This window comes from Chionomys nivalis, chromosome 12 (genome assembly GCF_950005125.1).
Source record: "Chionomys nivalis chromosome 12, mChiNiv1.1, whole genome shotgun sequence".
In the NCBI taxonomy this organism is placed as follows: domain Eukaryota; kingdom Metazoa; phylum Chordata; class Mammalia; order Rodentia; family Cricetidae; genus Chionomys; species Chionomys nivalis.
Genome location: NC_080097.1, coordinates 57,275,802 through 57,296,669, shown reverse-complemented (window position 1 = coordinate 57,296,669; position 20,868 = coordinate 57,275,802). Strand labels below are relative to the sequence as shown.

Sequence of the window (20,868 nt, the reverse complement as noted above, 5' to 3'; positions counted from 1 at the left end):
ATTTCCTGGCCATCCAGACCTGGATAATCACATGAAAACTTAAAATTTCAACACTGACCAAAGGATCAGGCTTATTCCTAGCTAGCTCTTTCATCTTAAATTGACCCATTTGCATTATTTTATATTTTACCACAATGCTTGTGGTTTTTACCTTACATCTTGCTTCTTGGGTGGCTACATGCTATCTGCCTGTCTTTGCGTTTTTTCTTCCTGTATTTAGTTTAGTTTTGCCCTGCCATTGGACAAAGCAGTTTCTTTATTAACCAATGGCATTAAAACATATTCATAGCATACAAAGGGGAATCCCACACCATAGGAGTGTAGAAAAACTCGGCTGTGACAGGCACTTTGTGGCACTAGGCAAGGTATTTTTCCCATCACATACAATATCTGTTTCTGTAAATAACCTACACAATTTTTTAACATGGGCTAATAATAAGCAGCTATCAATTTATTTACCCATCGTAGTAAACATTTCAGTAGACATTCCCTTCAATCACATGTAGTAATGCAGAAACCAAGCTCAAAAGTTAAGGCAAACTCACAAATTCCCCTCATGTTAGGTCCTGAACTTCAACCCAAGTCTTAGTCTTTGGAATGTTCCTATGCTGCTCAAGGAGGGAAGGCTCAAGAACTTTAGTATATCCACTAAGTACTGAACAAGAAAATACATGAATATCACACAGCATAGTAGCATCCCTACCTCAGATACTTGCTGAGTCTGCTTACTGTGTCTTCCATTAAAGAGAAGCAGGCACACTCCGAGGTTGCAGTGTCTGCCCACATGAGAAAGCTCATGGAGTATTCTGAAGTCTACTTGGCAGTCCATACTAATGACCGCTTTCATGGCTTCTCCCAGATATATGTAGTCCATGACGTGTCTTAATGCCCAGGGAAAATCCTTACATTGTGATGGAAGGGTGAAGGCAGAGTGGATGATGAGAAGAGCTCTTCATTTCTTGTTTCCTATAGTGGTTTCTTGTACACCAGTGACTTCTTTTAACCAACCAGCATATTTCTGGAGTATAAATGGGGCAACATATAAACACAAATTTCACTGAGCAAAAAACAAAACCAAAAAACACCCTATCTTGGGTAACAATGCTTGGTCCCATATATTAAGCAGGTTTCTGATCTCCAATTCATAACAATCAGAAATCATATTTAATAATCTTACATGAATCATAGTCATATCTGACAGCTGTAGAGCAAACTCTACAACCTTCTATCTGAATCCTGCCTGGCATCATTATCACAAAGTTGTAGCTTCAGTCTAGAAAAGGTAGCTGCGCTGCTCCTGTGCATTCTCATAATTTAACTCATAAGCACTAGAGGGCAACCAGCAGCTCAGCTCAAATATCTAAATACTTCAGACTTCTGGGGGCAGAGGTTCAGTAAAAAACTTTTTCTTTTGAATTTCAGATACAAATATAGCATGTTTTTTCTCATATATAGCTCCTATATTTTAATGTTACACATACATAGAAATATGGACTAATTCCACTAAAATAGAAATAAAAGAAGGTGTGTGAGAGAGAAAAAAAAGAGATCTAGCAGAGGTCTGAAAAAAGAAAATAAGCAGAAAATTATACATCAAGAGAGTACAGGTGACATGAAACCATATGGGGGATCAAAGGGAAAGCCAAAGAGCCAGTAGAAGGGGACTAGGGAAGCAGAATGTAGCAGTAATGTTGGGGGTCATCTAGGGATTTACAGAGTACATTTCCAGGAACAAAGAACTGAATGTCGGGGAAAGACAGAAGATGAGCCTCAGAGGACAAAACAAATCTTTATCTTTTAGGGATGGGAGATACCCTCAGGCCAGGAGTTCACTAAACTGATTCTGACCTGAGTCTTTTGTGGCTCTCTGGGTCCTCCGCTTTCTTCTGTTGGTCCAGTTTAGATAACAATACCCTTACCTTCCAACCACTTCTATTCAAGTGTCTTCTAGGAATGACAAGCTTCCACCTCATGGGGCTGCTTATGCTTTCTCATCCATAAATAGCCCTCTCTCTAACTCTTTCAGAAGTTCATTATATTCAGTCCTAATTTTTGAGACTGATAAAAGGATTTAAAATATAAATACAATTTTAAAAATTAACGCTTTCCCTTTTCACACTAGGTGTATGATAGAGCCTGATTTTCAGGAGGAACATGGAAAGATTTAGACAGTCTTCATAGGGAGTTGCATTTGCGTCAAGTCTTACAGGAAAGTGCAGAACATCACCATGTTGGGCCTTGATCGGACAGCACTATGGTTAGGCAAAGCAAAAGCTCAGTGTAAACCTAGCAATGCCACTTTTGGGTATATACTCAATGGATGCTCAATCATACCACAAGGACATGTGCTCAACTATGTTTATAGCAGCTTTGTTTGTCATAGTCAGAACATGGAAACAACCTAAGTGCTCCTTGACAGAAGAATGGATAAGGAAAATGTGGTATATTTACACAATGGAGTACTACACAGCAGAAAAAAAACAATGACATCTTGAAATCTTCAGGCAAATGGTTGGAACTAGAAAACATCATGTTGAATGAGGTAACCCAGATCCAGAAAGACAATTATCACATGTACTTACTCATAAGTGGCTTTTAGACATAAAGCAAAGAAAACCTTCCCACAAATCATAATCCCAGAGAACCTAAACAACAAACAGTCCCCTAAGAGAGACATACATGGATCTAACCCACAAGGGAAATAAAAGAAAAGACAAGATCTCCTGAGTAACTTGGGAGCATTGGGATCATGAGAGAGGTTTGAAGGGAATGGGAGAGCACAGGAGGGGATCAGAAAAAAACGTGTAGCTCAATAAATTCAATATAAAAAGAAGATTTCATTGTTTATATTTAGTGAGTTCTCTACATATCTTATCTTGCCTTCCTGGAATTATCTGGCCAAACTAAGAGCTGTGGCATGTAGAATCCCTAAACTGAAAATTCTTCACTAGGTTTTAGTTTGGGGAGAATTTGTTGAAGTCATGATGAACCACTGAAGTCTGAGATCATTACTGATTAGGACTCCATGTGACATTTTATGTGATTTAGTGTTTATTTTGTTGAACTCCACAGCTCCATGAACCCACATGCACAATGCTTACCCTCTATGTCTATGTAGTGGCTGTCCTCATCTCTCTGACTAGCTTTGGCCTGAAGTCCACTTTCTCAGACATGAGGCTTGCTGAGCCACACTTACAGCTTTCACTTACTTGACCTGCTGATCCCCATCCTCTGAGTGTCAGTTTTTGATGTTCTTGTTTATGAGAGGTGCTTGATGGAGACACAGATAGTTGGGATCGTTTGTTGACACAGCCTGTTAGCCTGTGGCTTTTAGTTGTTGGCTGAAGCCATTTACATTTTTATTGTATATAAATTATTTAATATAATAATGCCATTTGGAGATAGTTCCTGAACATTATGCTGTAGAATGTGCCAACCATGTTTGTCCTAAGGCCCCTGTGCTCATGTTGCCTCGGTGGTGCCCCATAACTGCCAGTGGTTTCTGGGATTAATGCCAGAGCAGCCCTGCCGTCTGCTCTAATGTACAATTACTGGGAAAATTACAGATTGTGTCCACTACTTAATTCTACCTTCCCCCTAACACAAAAAGACAGACTAAATTGATACCTATACCCAATCACTCTTGTTATTAAAGGGTCTGTGTGAAGTTTTAATCAGCAAATGTCTCCACTTTCTAGATTACATTAATTAATTTATATAAACTGGTCCTGATATAGTCCTCCATCTTCAGAGATTTAGAGTGGATTAACCCAGTAAATATACTTTAACTTACTAAGAATCTATGTACTTTTAACTTTCTTATTGAGATATTTGCTGCTTGTCATGATTTTTTGGTTGTTATTTTGGTTGTGAGGCTTATTGTTGTTCTTCCTTCCTCCTGTGTTCATGTTAGGAGTTTGTTGGTTGGTTGTCACGCTCATGAGCTATTCCTTCCCGGCTCTCCTCCTTTATTCATTCCTCTCATGAGATATATTATTTTGTGTCCTTGTGGATGAAACTGCCTTTCTACTTCCATTTATAGTGTTCTATGTGTTTTCTGCATTGTTGCATGGGTTGTTATGACCTCTTTTAATTTGTGTTTTGTTGAGATGTTTTTATTTCTCTATTATATGAAAGAAATCACTTGCCAACTGTAGAAATTTTGTTGATAGTTACTTACTTTCACACCTTAAAGCATATCATGGCATAATTTCTTGGCTTTTAGTGTAATCTAGTCTTTTCTGATGTGAATGTGGATTGGTGTTTTCCCTCATAATTCTTTTGAAGTTTTTGTTTGTTTATTTTGTTTTTTGAGACAGGGATTCTCTGTGAAGACCTGGATGTACTGGAACTCACTCAGTAGACTAGATTGTCCAAAATTGAGGGACCCCCCTGTCTCTGCTTCCAGAGTATGGGAATTATAGGCAAACACTGCCACAGTTTTACAAGGTTTTTTTATTTTGTGGTTGTTGTTGCTGTTTTCCATTGTTTTGTTTTGGTTGGTCTGTTTCAGTTTGGATTTTCAAGTTAGGGTTTCTCTACGTTGTCCTAGTAATATGAATAGATATAACTTTCTAGAAATGACATGGATATTGCACTGATGAAATCACAAAAGCAGTGTCTACAAGCACAAGATTAGACGTTTAAACATTTTATCATTATCAGGAGGTTCAACACTATCTGAGGAGCTACATTCTGTTGGTGCTTGCTTGAGGAGGGGAGTCATATTTTTCAATGGTGTAACGCTGATAAGCAGTTGTCTTTACTCCAGTAACTTCCTTGCCCAGGTCCATGTTCGTGGAAGAAATCATACTTTAAGGCAGTGGAGCACAACAAAGGATATAAATATAAGGCAAAAGTGAGACTTGTTGAGAAGAAGGAGTTTGAGGGGAGAGAGGTTAGTCAGAGAGGATAATTAGGGAATGCAATCAAAGCACATTGCGCTTGCGTGTGTGTATGTGTGTGCGTATAAAACTGCACAATAATCATAAATTTACAGCATTAAAATATCCAATAGCTTAAAGTAGAAGACATCATGCACACAGTCATTGTTTCGTCCTTTTCAGGATGAGGAGATTTCTCCCTCTCCTTGGGTTGATTTTTATATCAGTCTCTACAGATGGGAAAGGCTGTTAGTCTCATGAATGCAAACAAGCTATCATTTGGTTCTTCCAGAAGAGGATTTCTGTGATGAAAGACTACTTTTCTGTTGGAAGTTTTTGAGGTGATGCCCTGATTTAATTTGGTTTGGGCTCTGTGATGAAACACAGATCAAAATCCATCTGGATAAGAAAGAGAATATTTCAGATCATACTTATACCTCACAATCCATCACTGAAAGAATCAAGTCAGCGCTCAGGGCAAGAATCCAGAGCCAGGAACTGAAGCAGAGACCAGGGAAAATGCAATAGGACCCCTGAATTTTCTTTTTGTGGCTCCCATAGAGACCACGTAGGCAGAGACTCCAATGCTGGCCACAGCTGGTGGTATCTGGCAGGCAGGAGAAGCATGTGACAACTCTGTTGCTTGACTGGTTCCTTGTGAGGAAAGCACCATCTCAGCTGCCTTCTGTTTCTTCAGCTATTTCTCTTAGAGGACTTAATGTGCTTTTATGTTTTTACCTTTGCTGTTTTCAGGCTGTCTCAAAAACCCAACATCCAATCTGACAGCTTGCCCAGAAATCCTAGGGTGGCTTTGTAGTCTCAATGTAAACTACCTGGAAACAGGGACCAGAACATTGACTCAGTAGTTAAAAGCACTTACATTGACTCAGTAGTTAAAAGCACTTGCAGCTCCTGCAGAGAATGCAGAATCAATTCCCAGCACTCAAGTGGCAACTCATATTCTTTAATCATTCCAATTACAGAAGATCTGATGCCCTCCACTGGCCTCCATGGGTATCAGACACACACACAGTACATACACATACATGCAGAAAAAACAGTTACACACGAGATATGAAATAAATAAATAATCTTTGAAAATGTATCTGTAAATACATTTCATGGAATTATATTCCCCAAACTGTTCTGTTTGTAGGATGGGTATGGAAAAGCAACAGCAGAATGGTTGAGAAACATGTATGATATATTTGTTTCTTATATACACCTCAGTAGATCCAGGTCCAGGCACACATGATTTCAATGAGGTTCCAATTCAATTCACCTCTCTACTCTAAAGAGTTTTTCTTTATCTTGGTTCAAGTCTGAGTGTAGCATGCTGGAAAATTCCATGGATTCTTCTGATTTTCCCTCAAACTATAGAGAATGAGGATAGGAGGGAAGTTTGTCTTTCTAGCTTCCACTTGTCTTATGAACCTCACTGTATTTTCAAAAGCATCAGTACAATCAGGTGCTGCCTTCATGCAACTGTCCTTCCCTACTCTGGTCTAACTGACCTTCAGTATCTCAGGCTCAGTACCAGATGCAAAGACCATGATTTGTAGGGACTCCTGAGGAACCAACATCAGTTACATGGGGTGAACTCCTCATAATGTGTCTCTGAATTCTTCTCTCATGATAGCCCTGCTTCTCTGAGTTTCACAAGGAAATTACGTTCTTTCCTTGTCTAGATGCCTACTCTGAGGTGTGTGCTATTACCAACTTAAAGAGAAACTAATACTTTCAATTATTCTGGTGCAAGATTGCCAAATAAAGATAAATACTACATATGGCATCTATGTTTTTTTTTTAGCTAAATTCTTTCAAAACAAAGTATTAAAAGAAAACCACTCACCAAGAATGTTACTAAATTGCATAATATGAGGTTTTACATAGAAACACACTTCTGAGCAGACCACAGACGAAAGAGTTATGGTTCGAACGTTCTGGCCTGGGTGTGCAGATGTTCTTCTCATCAGGGATCCTTGAGAGATGCTATGCTCAAGGAGCTCCAGTTTTTGTTCAGCTTGTGCTATCTTTTCAAACACTGTGAGTGTGTTCCCAGAGTGCACAGAAATACTTCACTGAATCTTCCACCTGCGAGGCTGAAATGACAAGGCTGATGGACTTTGCTGATTTCTGGAAGGTGATAGAGTAGCGGTTGCTCTTCTCAGTCTGAGTATAAGAAGAAATATGGCGAACAATAAAAATCATCTCTCCACTAAGAAGCTGCTTGTACCAAAAAAGGTGGTATAAGTTCTGACTTGTCTCATATGAACAATCTATGGTAACTTCTTCCCCTTCCTGCGTGCTTACAGTTGATTGGACCTGAGTCACTTTCTGGCCCAAATTGGATCCTGCAGAACAATTGAAAGAAAGAAAAAAGCTTATTCTGTAATAGTTTGAACAAAACACTGTTGGAATTCGGTACCTTGAGGCACAAGACAACCCAAACTAAAGATATATGTTGTTTGCTTATCTCTAGTTCCTGTTCCCCATCATGTCAATGTGAACTGCCATATTCCTGGGGCAATGCTTCCTGCTTAATGTACTTAACTATATGTGAAATATACATACCAGAGAAGGCCAAGGCCACCAACCCAGAGAGCAGGCTGTGGAGAGGCATGGGGCGCATGTCTGTGTGTTTCCTGGGCCTTAGATCAGTGTTAAGTGTCTCAGTGCCTGACACGGCATGTGTACTGGCTCTGTTTCTACATCATCTCAAGCAGGAAATGGGGTTTTGTATGATCATAGGCCACAAGTTCCTTGTACAGAGAGAAAGAGTGTAGCTCATCATTACTTCCTTCCTGTCTTTCTTGGTAATTAAAAGAGGCAGCACTTAAAAGGAAGAGTGGGAAAATTCATCCATGCTGAGGGTGAAGTTGCTTTGCACACATGGGTGTTATTCAGTGGGAATATTTGGGTGACCCAAAGTCAGATTCATCATGATCCATGTACAATCTATAATATACTCACATGTGATTGTTATAGGTTTACTTTTCTACATCTGATGTCTAATAAAACTTAACTAAAATAAAGTCATGATGAGTCCATGCACTTCCTGTGAAACACTGGCATCTGAAAGAATCTTCCTCCTTTACTGAGTGCTAGGGTCCCTATAAATTCAGCAATTAACAGAGCTACTTTTAAATCACATGGTGAAGGGCAGTCCATCAGAATTACAGATGATCCCCATTTGCTCATGTTCTGTGAAACTGTAATAGGAATAAAATAATAGCCCTTAGAGACTGAGGAGATGTTCATGTGTCAGTTCCTGCTGCGGCTCATGAGGACCTATGTGTTGATCTCCAGCCATATAAGAATCTAGTGGACATGGGTGCAGCTGAAGTCAGAGCTCTGGGAACCAGAGATAAGGGAATTCTGTGGTTTCCCTAATCAGTCAGTCTAGTCCAATTGTTGAACTTTAGCTTTAGTGAGAACCACTACCTTATAAATAAATAAACAGATAAATAAATAAACAAGTACATGAATGAATAAATGTGAAGAGCAATAGAGGTGACCACTGGATTATATACAGAAAGAGAGGGAGAAAAAGAGAGAGAAGGAGAGAGAGAGGGAGGGAGGAAGGGAGGGAGAGAGAGTGAAACAGAGAACAGAGACAGAAAGAAGTTACACTAATTTGAAAATCTACATTTTTTTATTTACGTATTTTTTTGTTTTTGGTTTTTTCAAGAAAAGGTTTCTCTGTAGCTTTGGTGCCTGTCCTCTTGTAGACCAGGCTGGCCTCGAACTCACAGAGATCCACCTGCCTCTGCCTCCCGAGTGCTGGGATTAAAGGAGTGTTCCACCACCGCCCATTGAAAATTTACTTTTACAAAACTCCATTAGCTTGTAAAAGTCTAACAGAAGATGTCCTGTTCTCTCCACACAAAGGACTCTACTTATTACAAGTTCTAGAAGCTTCTATTCCATTGCCCTGAAGTATTCAGCCTCACTTGTTAAATTCTGTGTCTTTTTTAATGAATGAAATGAGCTCATGATAATCTTGCTAGGTCTCTCCGTGATTCAAGCCTATTACATGTACATGATACATATAATGAAAAAGCATATAGGACCATGTTAATGCCACATACATTGTTGGTTGAATTTTTATGTACTCCTGTGTCATCATTCAGACTGTATCTCTTAATATTTCATTTGCTCTCTTTATCCCAATGGAAGAAATGAACCAAAGGCATCAGAAGAGAAAAGTACAAACAAGGTCTCTGAAATAATCCCATGTTCCTACAAGTCCACAAGAGTATACAGTGAAAGTACAGCTGACAGATCAATAGACTAACTCATGGGAATATAGTCTAGTGAGGAACCCGATTTGCAGAGCTTCAGGAACACCTGCCTTTTGAATAGTCGCTATCCTTTCTGTTAAAACCTTGTGAAGCCATAGTGTTCCCCTTTTCCATAGTGGGATATTTCAGGAAAATGGTCCATGACACTGGGAGTATCTTGAGCAACAGAGACCTCAAAGCCACCCACACAGTGACACACTTTTTCCAAAACAAGGCCAAACCTCCAACAAAACCACACTACCTAATAATGCCACTTGCATTGGTGGGAAATTTTCTTCCAAACTACTGTAATGGTGAAAAGAATGATGCATGGTGAACAATATTTTGGATAGCTATAAAATAAACAACAGGAAACAAGACAGAGGACTTTTACCTCAAGTGAACTATGCTCCCTGGATTGATCTTGGACATGATTTCATGCCTCCTATGCTAAACATTTACATTCAATTCATAAGACATGTTTACTTTTGTTGGATCATAGCAATATAACCCAATGTGGTCAGTGTTGAATCTCCATATAGTCTTCTACCTTGATTTTATGCTTTCCTGGATGTAATATATAGTGCATCCCACATCCCAGGCAATATGTTTAAGTTGGCCAGTCCTGAAAAAGTTCTGGGAAATGTCATCTCTGCTAATATTTAGTATATGGTTTCTAGAGTTTATTGATGTTTTTCCAATCATGGTTTTTTGTTTTTATTTTTCTCAAACAAATTTCTTTGGATTATTGCTTTCTTTGTTATACTCATGAATAAAAATCACTGAAACTGAAGTAAGTCTACAACATTAGACTGTATTTGGCCCCATTATTTCAGATCCTTAGATCCATTGTCTATTAGATAGACCCGCATAGGCCAGTGAAAGTCAACAAATCATCATGATGGGGAACTTGGTGGCATGCAGGCAGGTAATAGGGCAGTAGCTGAGACCTATATCCTTATGTAAAGGCAGACAGAGAGACAGAAACAGAGAGCCACACACTGTTGGCTTGATAAAGAATTTTGAGACTGCTACTTCCCTACCGCACAGTGACACACTTCCTCCAACAGGGTTATACTTCCTAATCCTCATAATTCTTTCAAATATTGTCACTTCCTGGTGGCTAAGAATTTAAATGTATGAGCCCATGGGGGCATTGTTTTTCAAATCACCACATTCCTCTTCCTGGTCCCCACAGGCTTGCAGACATATGATAATGCAAAAATGCCCATCTTCAAAAACCCTGATTGTATATCACAGTTTCAACATGTTTAAAAGTCTAAAGTTCAGAGTCCTAGACAATCCCTTAACTGTAATCCCATATAAAATTAAAATAAAAAAGCAGATTACATACTTCCAACATAAAACACCAAAGAATATGTATTACCATTAAAAAGGGAGGAAAGGAGCATAGTAAGGAAATGCTGGAACAAAGCAAGACTGAAAACATGCTGGACAAACTACAATCTCTACATTTCTGTGTCTGATGTCAAAATTCTCTTCAGATCTCCAACTCCTTTCAGCTTTCTTGACTGCAACACACTTCTTTTCTCTTGGGCTCATTCTGCTACCTGTTAGCACCTTTCCTCAGTAGATATCCCATGACTCTGGCATTTCTAACAACTTGGGTTCTCCAAGGCATCAATAGTTTCACAAACTTGCCTATCTGGATGTCCATTCAGGAACACCTCTGAGGCATGCCTGGGCTCAGTGGCTTTTCTTGGTTCCAGAGAGAGATTCCAAGTATTCATCCTTGACTCTAAAGGCAGAGCACATGTCCAAGGTTGATAAGTTCTGCTGCTTACTGGGGCTGGGACATAGCCTCCTTGTTGAATTACATCTCCACAACTTTTTAATCTGAATTGTCTCCTTCACTGTCTAAACTTGACTACCCTGGCATCTGTAGACCAGACTGGCTTCTAGCTCAGAGATCTGCTTTGATTTCCACATTAAGACTCCCAAGAGGTAATGATTATGTTATTATAAATTAACCTGTTCACTGTCTCTTGGGTTTCTATAAATACTCTCCAACTACTCAATTCCTAGGAAGCTCAGATCTATCTTGAGGCACCCAGTTTCCCAGTCCATGGACTGCTCAACTTGATTTCTAATACAACTCAGGACCACTTGCCCAGGGATGGCACTTCCCAAAGTGGGCTGGGCTCTCCTACATCAAGCATGAAGAAATTGCCTCCACAACATGCTCACGTGACAATCTGAGGGGAACAATTTCTCAACTGGGGTTATCTCTTCCTGAGTACCTCTAGTTTGCATCAATTTGACAAAAATTGATTAGCGTAGCCACCACTGTTGGCTAGTGTTGTCTCACAGACAACTCCTGTTGAACATTATTGGACATTAAAAATGCCCTTGGTTTCCCTCCAGAATTTGATACTAACCACCTATTGCTGAAGATATCACATATCTGCATCTTAGAGCATGCACAAAGTAAACTAGTACTGGCCTGGAAACTTATCCCTGCTGGATGGTTTCCATATTGCTGGTATGTCTCATGCGTGCTACCAGGGGGAAAAGCAATCATTTGTCTCACCCGGCTGTGAACACTGCGAGTCATAATAAGAACTGGCCTGGAAAGATACACCCCCCTTTGCAGGAGTTGCACAAAAATCTTTTTAGTAACTACCAGGTCTCTGATAATACTCCAGAAGATGAAACCCATACATGACATCATTATAAAGTCAAGATGATTATCACTGTGCCTCATATCAGCCAATATGCAAAGAATAAGAGGCAATGGAATGGGATATTATCCCAAGGTTCAGGGATCAGTGGAGAAGAAAAAGCAGAAAGCTTGCTGGAATCAGCAGTGGTGAACAACTGCAAGGAAATGATGACATCTGGATCCAGCAGGGCAGCTGTACAAATGAAACCACAGTTTTGTGGTAGTTTTTCACAAGGCCTGTGCAAGCTTAAGTCAGACAAAGTCCTAGCTTGAATGGACAGGCAAGGTGAGCATCAATACATAAAGTACACTTGACGTTGGAGCCAATTGTTCAGTACCAGAACATTCGAGTTTTACTGCAAATATTAGTAAGATATATCAAGATACACAATGAATATAATATCCCATTATGAGATAAGGTCAGGAACAAGTGAAAAAGAGATAATAGGTGCTCCATTCACTTAAGAGAATTTAAATTTTATTATAATTCTTCACATTTCCATGGTGTGCATGATCTTACAAATGATAGTTTTGTATTAATTGAAATTTCATAATATCTTCATAAAATAAAGACCAGATCAACTAAAAGTATCTAAAAATATTCCCGTGGAAAAGAAAGTAGAAGTTAGTAGAATGATCTACTGTGGAAAGGCTTTCATATGGGTGAGAGAGGACAGAAAACATTCTGCAACCTGCCCAGGACACACACCTTCAGGAATGCAGCATTTTGACTGCTCTCATCTTGAAATTTGAAAAAGTATTTTATATCTTCCTCATATGTAATTTCATAGATGAAATAAAAATAGTAAAATCAGTTTGGTTTCATATGTTGATATCAACAAGGTATCAAGTCATCAAGTGAAAATGAAGAATAAATAAAACATCTGCTAAAACAGAGAGCCTCTGTGCTATAAATAATAGGAGTTAAGAGACCATGAGGAAGCTACAACACAGAGAGGATCGTGTTGCATATGTGACATCATTATAGGTCTAATCACAATCCAATAGCAGGCTATGGTCCATGCTCCACAAAGTCTCCAGAAAGACTGATGATGTAGTTCAGTCAATAGAGTGCACACCCAAGACCCTTGTTTGGCTGCTAGAATGTATAAATTGTCCATGGTACACACATCTGTAATTCCAGCATTTGAGGTTAGAAGCAAGAAGATCAGAAATGGAAAGACATTTGAGAGAGAGAGAGAGAGAGAGAGAGAGAGAGAGAGAGAGAGAGAGAGAGAGAGAGAGAGAGAGGAGAGAATAAAATCTATCTGAACAGATTATACTTCAGCATCCTAGGATTTTTTTTGTTTCTTTTTTTACACTTCATGGTCTTCTCCTTTTTCTTTACTCCTTTTAGATAGACGTCTATCCAACATATACTACTTCCATAATCTACGGAGAATAAATTTCAAAATGCCCTTCAACCTCAAATCACAAATATTGCTGAACCACACACTAATTGTGTTTTCTCCTGTACATATATATGCACCTCCTAAGAGCTTTAACCCTTTTACTGAAGTGAAGCACATGTGCCTTTTCTTTTGCATATCTAAATTGCAGCACCACACAGCACTATGATATCGGAAGAGTTATTCTGACAACTCAGATGGCTGCTCAGAGAGAACAGACCGCAAGTTCATGGACAGCCATGAGATGCTGGACAAACACGCACACAAATACTGGTGGGAATCTCTGATACTACCAGGAAGAATAGGTGGTTTAAAATGAACAGGCTGCTTATTTCTGAAGTTTTTATTTGATATTAAAATATTAAATGATTCAGAACTGAAAAAGTTAAACTAGGATGAGGATGAGGTTCTGTGTATTTGCTGGGAGCCTTACTGCCTACGATCGGGTGGTGCTCAGGTGTCTTTCATGACACACACTATTCTTTTTTTTTTATTATTATTAATTAATTTATTTAATTATTAAAGATTTCTGCCTCTTCCCCGCCACCACCTCCCATTCCCTCCCCCTCCCTCAATCAAGTCTTCCTTCCTCCTCAGCCCAAAGAGCAAGCAGGTTTCTCTGCCCTGTGGGAGGTCCAAGGACCACCCACCTCCATCCAGGTCTATTAAGGTGAGCATCCAAACTACCTGGGCTCCCACAAAGCCATTACGTGCAATAGGATCAAGAACCCATTGCCATTGTTCTTCAGTTCTCAGTAGTCCTCATTGTCCATTATGTTCAGCGAGACCGGTTTTGTCTCATGCTTTTTCAGACCCCGGCCAGCTGGCCTTGGTGAGTTCCCGATAGAACATCCCCATTGCCTCAGTGTGTGGGTGCACCCCTCGCAGTCCTGAGTTCCTTGCTCGTGCTCACTCTCCTTCTGCTCCTTCTTTGGATCGTGAGACTTCAGTCCAGTGCTCCAATGTTGGTCTCTGTCTCTGTCTTCTTTCATCGCCTGATGAAGGTTAATATTCAGGGGGATGCTTATATGTTTTTCTTTGGGTTCTTCATTCTGAAAACCATCATTCAAAAACAGAAAACTGAAGCCTACCAAGGACACCTGTGTATCTAGACAAGATAATGAAGAGGAGGGTGTGGACACTGCTTCCTGATCCAGTCAGAGAAGATCCTGATGAAGGCAAAAAATTGAACTGGCTTCAGACTGTGAGTAGAAGTGGGTAGAACACCTAACATAATTCTAGGCTCAGGTTACATCAATGTGACTGGAGATTGAACCAAGTGTGGCTGACAACCTTAGATGTATGTTAGAGAAGTTAATGTGGCCCAGAACTTCAAGGATAGCAGGCATCTTCATGGTGTTCACTTGAAAATTCTTTTTTTTTTATTTATTTGTTTTTATTTTTTATTTTTATTTATTTATTTATTTTATTCTTTTTTAATTAAAATTTCCACCTGCTCCCCGTTTCCCATTTCCCTCCCCTCCTCCCAAATATTGCCCCCTTCCCCTACTCCCCTCCCCCTATCCCCACTCCTCTTCTCCTCCCCCCACACCATTCCCCCTCCCTCTCGATACTGAAGAGCAGTCCAAATTCTCTGCCCTGCGGGAAGACGAAGGTCTTCTATCTACGTCCAGGAAGGTGAGCGTCTAAACAGGCTAAGCTCCCACAAAGCCAGTTCATGTATTAGGATCGAAACCTAGTGCCATTGTCCTTGGCTTCTCATCAGCCTTCATTGTCCGCCATGCTCAGAGAGTCCAGAATCAACCCATGCTTATTCAGTCCCAGACCAGCTGGCCTTGGTGGGCTCCCAATAAATCAGTTCCACTGTCACAGTGGGTGGGTGCATCCCTCGTGGTCCTGATTTCCTTGCTCATGTTCTCCCTCCTTCTGCTTCTCATTTGGACCTTAAGAGCTCAGACCGTTGTTCAAAATTGAGACTCTGTCTCTATCTCGATCCATCGCCAGATGAAGGTTCTAAGGTGATATGCAAGATATTCATCAGTATAGGATAGGGTCATTTCAGGTTCCCTCTCCTTAGTTGCCCAAGGTACCAGCTGGGGACATATTCCTGGACACCTGCGAACCCCTCAAGAGTCAAGTCTCTTGCCAACCCTAAGATGGCTCCCTTAGATAGGATATATACTTCGCTGCTCCCGTATCCTCCCTTCCTATATCCCAACCATCCCAATCCCCCGAGCTCCTCCCATCCTCTCCTTCTCATGTTTCTCATCCCATTTCCCCTTTGCCCCATGTCACCTCACCCGCAAGTTCCCAGTTTTTGCCCTGCAATCTTGTCTACTTCCCCTCTCCATGCGGATGACTATATGATTTTCTTTGGGTTCATTTTCTTATTTAACTTCTCTAGGATCACAAATTATATGCTTAATGTCTTTTATTTATGGCTAGAAACCGATTATGAGTGAGTACATCCCATGTTCCTCTTTTTGGGTCTGGGATACCTCACTCAGGATAGTGTTTTCTATTTCCATCCATTTGCACGCAAAATTCGAGAAGTCATTTTTTTTTACTGCTGAGTAGTACTCTACTATGTATATATTCCACACTTTCTTCATCCATTCCTCCATTGAAGGGCATCTAGGTTGTTTCCAGGTTTTGGCTATTACAAACAATGCTGCTATGAACATAGTTGAACAGATACTTTTGTCATTTGATGGGGCATCTCTTGGGTATATTCCCAATAGTGGTATTACTGGATCTTGGGGTAGGTTGATCCCAAATTTCCTGAGAAATCGCCACACTGATTTCCAAAGTGGTTGCACAAGTTTGCATTCCCACCAGCAATGAATGAGTGTGCCTCTTTCTCCACAACCTCGCCAGCAAAGTCTATCATTGGTGTTTTTGATTTTAGCCATTCTGACAGGTGTAAGATGGTATCTCAAAGTTGTTTTAATTTGCATTTCCCTTATCGCTAAGGAGGTTGAGCATGACCTTAAGTGTCTTTTGGCCATTTTAATTTCTTCTGTTGAGAATTCTCTGTTCAGATCAGTGCCCCATTTTTTTATTGGGTTCATTAGCTTTTTAAAGTCTAGTTTCTTGAGTTCTTTATATATTTTGGAGATCAGACCTTTGTCTGTTGCAGGGTTGGTGAAGATCTTCTCCCAGTCAGTGGGTTGCCTTTTTGTCTTAGTGACAGTGTCCTTTGCTTTACAGAAGCTACTCATTTTCAGGAGGTCCCATTTATTCAATGTTGTCCTTAATGTCTGTGCTGCTGGGGATAAACGTAGGAAGTGATCTCCTGTACCCATATGTTGTAGAGTACTTCCCACTTTTTCTCCTATCAGGTTCAGTGTGTTCAGACTAATATTGAGGTCTTTAATCCATTTGGACTTGAGTTTTGTGCATGGTGATAGATATGGATCTATTTTCATTCTTCTACACGTTGACAACCAGTTCTGCCAGCACCATTTGTTGAAGATGCTCTCTTTTTTCCATGGAATACTTTTAGCTCCTTTATCAAAAATTAGGTGTTCATATGTTTGTGGGTTAAAATCAGGGTCTTCTACTCGGTTCCATTGATCAACTTCTCTGTTTTTATGCCAATACCAAGCTGTTTTCAATACTGAGGCTCTGTAATAGAGTTTGAGGTCAGGGATGGTAATGCCTCCAGACGATCCTTTATTATATAAGATTGTTTTGGCTATCCTGGGTTTTTTGTTTCTCCATATAAAGTTGATTATTGTCCTCTCAAGATCTGTGAAGAATTTTGATGGGATTTTAATGGGGATTGCATTGAATCTATAAATTGCCCTTGGTAGAATTGCCATTTTTACTATGTTGATCCTCCCAATCCAAGAGCAAGGGAGATCCTTCCATTTTCTGGTATCCTCCTCAGTTTCTTTCTTCATTGATTTAAAATTCTTGTCAAATAGATCCTTTACTTCCTTGGTTAGAGTTACCCCAAGATATTTTATGCTATTTGTGGCTATCGTGAAGGGTGATGCTTCTCTGATTTCCATCTCTGCTTCCTTATCCTTTGTGTATAGGAGGGCAACTGATTTTTTGGAATTGATCTTGTATCCTGCAACGCTAATAAAGGTGTTTATCAGCTGAAGGAGTTCTTTGCTGGAGTTTTGGGGTCGCTTATGTACACTATCATATCGTCTGCAAATAATGAAAGTTTAACTTCTTCCTTTCCAATTTGAATCCCTTTGATCCCCTTATGTTGTCTTATTGCTATTGCTAGAATTTCAAGCACTATATTAAAGAGGTATGGAGAGAGTGGACAACCTTGTCGTGTTCCTGATTTTAGTGGAATAGCTTTGAGTTTCTCTCCATTTAATTTGATGTTAGTTGACGGCTTGCTATAAATAGCTTTCATTATACTTAGGAACGACCCTTGTATTCCTAATCTCTCTAAGACCTTTATCATAAAGGGATGTTGAATTTTGTCAAATGCTTTTTCAGCATCTAATGAAATGATCATATGTTTTTTTACTTTCAGTTTATTTATATGATGGATTACATTGATAGATTTTCGTATGTTGAACCAGCCCTGCATCTCTGGGATGAAGCCTACTTGATCATAATGGATAATTTTTTGGCACTGGGGCTATTGTTAGATTTAGTCTTCACTCTAGGTCAGTCAATCACTCATCTTCGAGATTTTATTCTGTGCTGTGCCCTTTGAAATAGATTTCAGGAGTTCAGAAATGCAATTTAACATTCTAATTTGGTCCCTAACCAATAAGACAGAGTGTACTTATTTTTTTTTTTTTTTTTTTTTTTTTTGGTTTTTCGAGACAGGTTTTCTCTGTGGTTTTGGTGCCTGTCTCGGAACTAGCTCTTGTAGACCAGGCTGGCTTTGAACTCCCAGAGATCCACCTGCCTCTGCCTCCAGAGTGCTGGGATTAAAGGCGTGCGCCACCACCGTCCAGCGAGTGTATTTATTTTTAAGCAGATAGACCAGTTACTGTGCTATGATTATTACACATTCTACAAGTTTATTAGTTTTCTAAATTCTTCTCTCATATACTACATTCCTACAGCAGTCCCATTACTTCTCCCCCATAAAAAGTTTTTCCCCGCCTCTCCTTTCCCCAAATTCACCCCCATCTGTCCTTCCTCAGAAAAGAGCAGCCCTCCCAGGGACATCAACCAAACATGGAACAACAAAGTACAGTAAGCCCAGACACATACCATTACATCAAGGCTGGATGAGGAAAATTGTCCCATAAGCAGGCAAAGGAGTCAGAGACAACTCCCACTGCCACTGTTATGGATGCTACAAGGACACTAAATTCCTCAGCCATATGCAGAGGGTCAGATCCCTATAGGCTCCCTGACTTCTGCAGGCCTGCATGAGATCCAGATAGTTGATTCTGTGGGCTGTGTTCTTGTGGTGTCCCTGACCACTCTGATTCCTCTGGTCATTTCTTCCCCTCCTCTGCAGGACTCCCCAAACTCCCCCCAATATTTGGTTGTGGGTATCTGCATCTGCTCCCATCAGCTGCTAGGTGAAGACTCTCTGATCCCTTTGATGATCATTCTGCTAGATTCCATCCAGTCCAAGATATGTAATTTTTTGCAACTCTTTGAGTACAAAAACATGAAACTTTCTTGAGAGACATCATTGCCTTTGATTTCAGATCTTTCTTCCTTTATAGAGAGATAAATATGAGTACTAGAGCATTTTACTTTAAATCAGTATTTTCTTTCCAGAATTGAGATGGATCAAAACCTTGGACTCTTCTTTTCCATATTTCACAGAATTATCAGAGAACCCTAATTATCAGAGTACTCTAATCCAGATGAGTAACTACACCATGTGCTGAGAATTTAAGCAAAGTGCAGTGGAGGATGAGAAAGGACATGAAAGGGAAAAGATTTCCCGAAAGAGTCTTTCATGAACAGGCTGCCTCCTACATGATGTGTAGGAAAGAGAAGGAGCTGCTCTCAGAGCATCATCTTGCGAGTGCCAACAGCTCTATTTCCTGAGCAGCTGCACAAAGTGAAGGCTGTTGGGGAGTGTGAAGGTTACAGTGATAATGGTCCTCATAGGATCTGAATGTTTGGTTCCCAGTTGGTGGACTGTGTAGGAAGGGTCGAAGGGTCAGTAAGTGTGGCCTCATCAGAGCAGGTGTCACTGGTGGTGGCTTGGGAATCTCAAAGCCCAATCTGGGCCCAGTCTTTCCTTCCCTCTCTCAGCCTATTGCTTATGATCAGAAAGAAGTGCTCACCTACTGTTCCATGTTTTCCTGCCTGATACTATGCTTGCCACCATGATGGTCATGGTCTCACCCACTGAAACTGTAATCAAGACCTCAATTAAATGATTTCTTCTGTAAGTTATCTTGGTGATGGTTATCTCTACAGCAATAGAACAGTAACTGAGACTGGAAGTCAGCCTGAACCCTCTGTAACATGGACCATGTAGAGGAAGAATCTAAGTAACTTGTGGAGTGAGACTGAAGGAGATTTTCAAAGACTAGAGTCTATGTTCCTCATTTGGTCACAAATTTGTGGGCTACTAACAGAATATTGTTGGAGAATAACAGTCACTAAATTTTGTAAGACATATTGGTAGAGATAAATCCTGTCAGAATGTTCCTGGAGATGTTTTCTTTGAGAGGTTCTCCACTTAGGGAGAGAACAGCATTTCTGGGGATCAAAACCTGAGTTGTCTCTAGCAATTACTTCCATCCTGTCCAATCAGAGTATCGACAGAGTTCTAGTTTCCTGGGAATTTGACTGAAATCTGTTTCTGCATTTCAGGAGGCTGAGCAAACCCCATTTAGAGACATACCCAGCCCTCCCTCACAGGGCCACTCCCCTAAGCCCTCCTGGCCCCTTGGTTTGTGTGCAGCTTCCCCTGCAGTCTCCTTCACTGTGTCACTCACAGCACAGTAGTACAGGGCAGAGTCCCACAGCTGCACTGAGGGCTTCTGCAGGTGGAAGGAGCTGTTGCTCTTATGGAGAGTGGCGTGGAACCCTCGGTGCTCTGTCCTCTTGTTGTCTGTGGTGCTCCACAGGAGTCGCTGAGGGGCTTTGTTGGGATATTGCACGAACCATAGAGGGAAAGAATTTGAGTAAGTAGTCTGATAGGTGCAGTTCAGCATCACAGGTGACCCCTCTGTGACAGTAACCAGGCCTTCTGTCTGGGACACTGAGTCTCCATTGCTCCTCCCTGAAAATAAATAATAAATAAATAAGGAAAAACTGCTTTTTTATTCAAAGAAGTAGGTAAAAACTTTCATAGTTGTAGGAAAATTACATCATCAGCACTTAGGGTAAACGTGACTTACTGAGCATTAACAGGAGCACCAGGACAGAGCAGGTGTCAGGAAGCATGTTCGTAGAAGTCAATGACACTTGGTTCTTGAGTTCACCAAACTCACAGGCAAGTCTCCTCAGGACCTTATTGAAACTCATAAACAAAGACTTCCTTCTGCACAGTGACAGTCTGTGATGCAAAACCACCACCTGGATGAGACATTAACTCCACTTGTAGAGGCATCGCCATCTGCTGATTTCTGTTCAAACAACACCACAGATGTCTGCACAACACATGGTGAATGAACTTGAAACCTCACCCAAAGGAGGCAGGTCTCAAGTCCCAAGTGGGTGCCCGAAATCACCAGTGTTACTGAACT

At 40.4% G+C, this 20,868-nt stretch overlaps 2 gene segments (V, D, J or C); both read right to left on the bottom strand.

Annotated features, from left to right (window-relative positions):
* Window positions 1-6,920: 6,920 nt before the first annotated feature.
* On the bottom strand, window positions 6,921-7,506 carry LOC130884675 (T cell receptor delta variable 1-like). The segment is given in 2 exon segments: window positions 6,921-7,237; window positions 7,458-7,506. Coding segments are annotated over 2 exon segments (366 nt in total).
* Window positions 7,507-19,986: 12,480 nt separating this feature from the next.
* LOC130884674 (T-cell receptor alpha chain V region CTL-F3-like) lies at window positions 19,987-20,566 on the bottom strand. The segment is given in 2 exon segments: window positions 19,987-20,402; window positions 20,521-20,566. Coding segments are annotated over 2 exon segments (462 nt in total).
* Window positions 20,567-20,868: the final 302 nt, after the last annotated feature.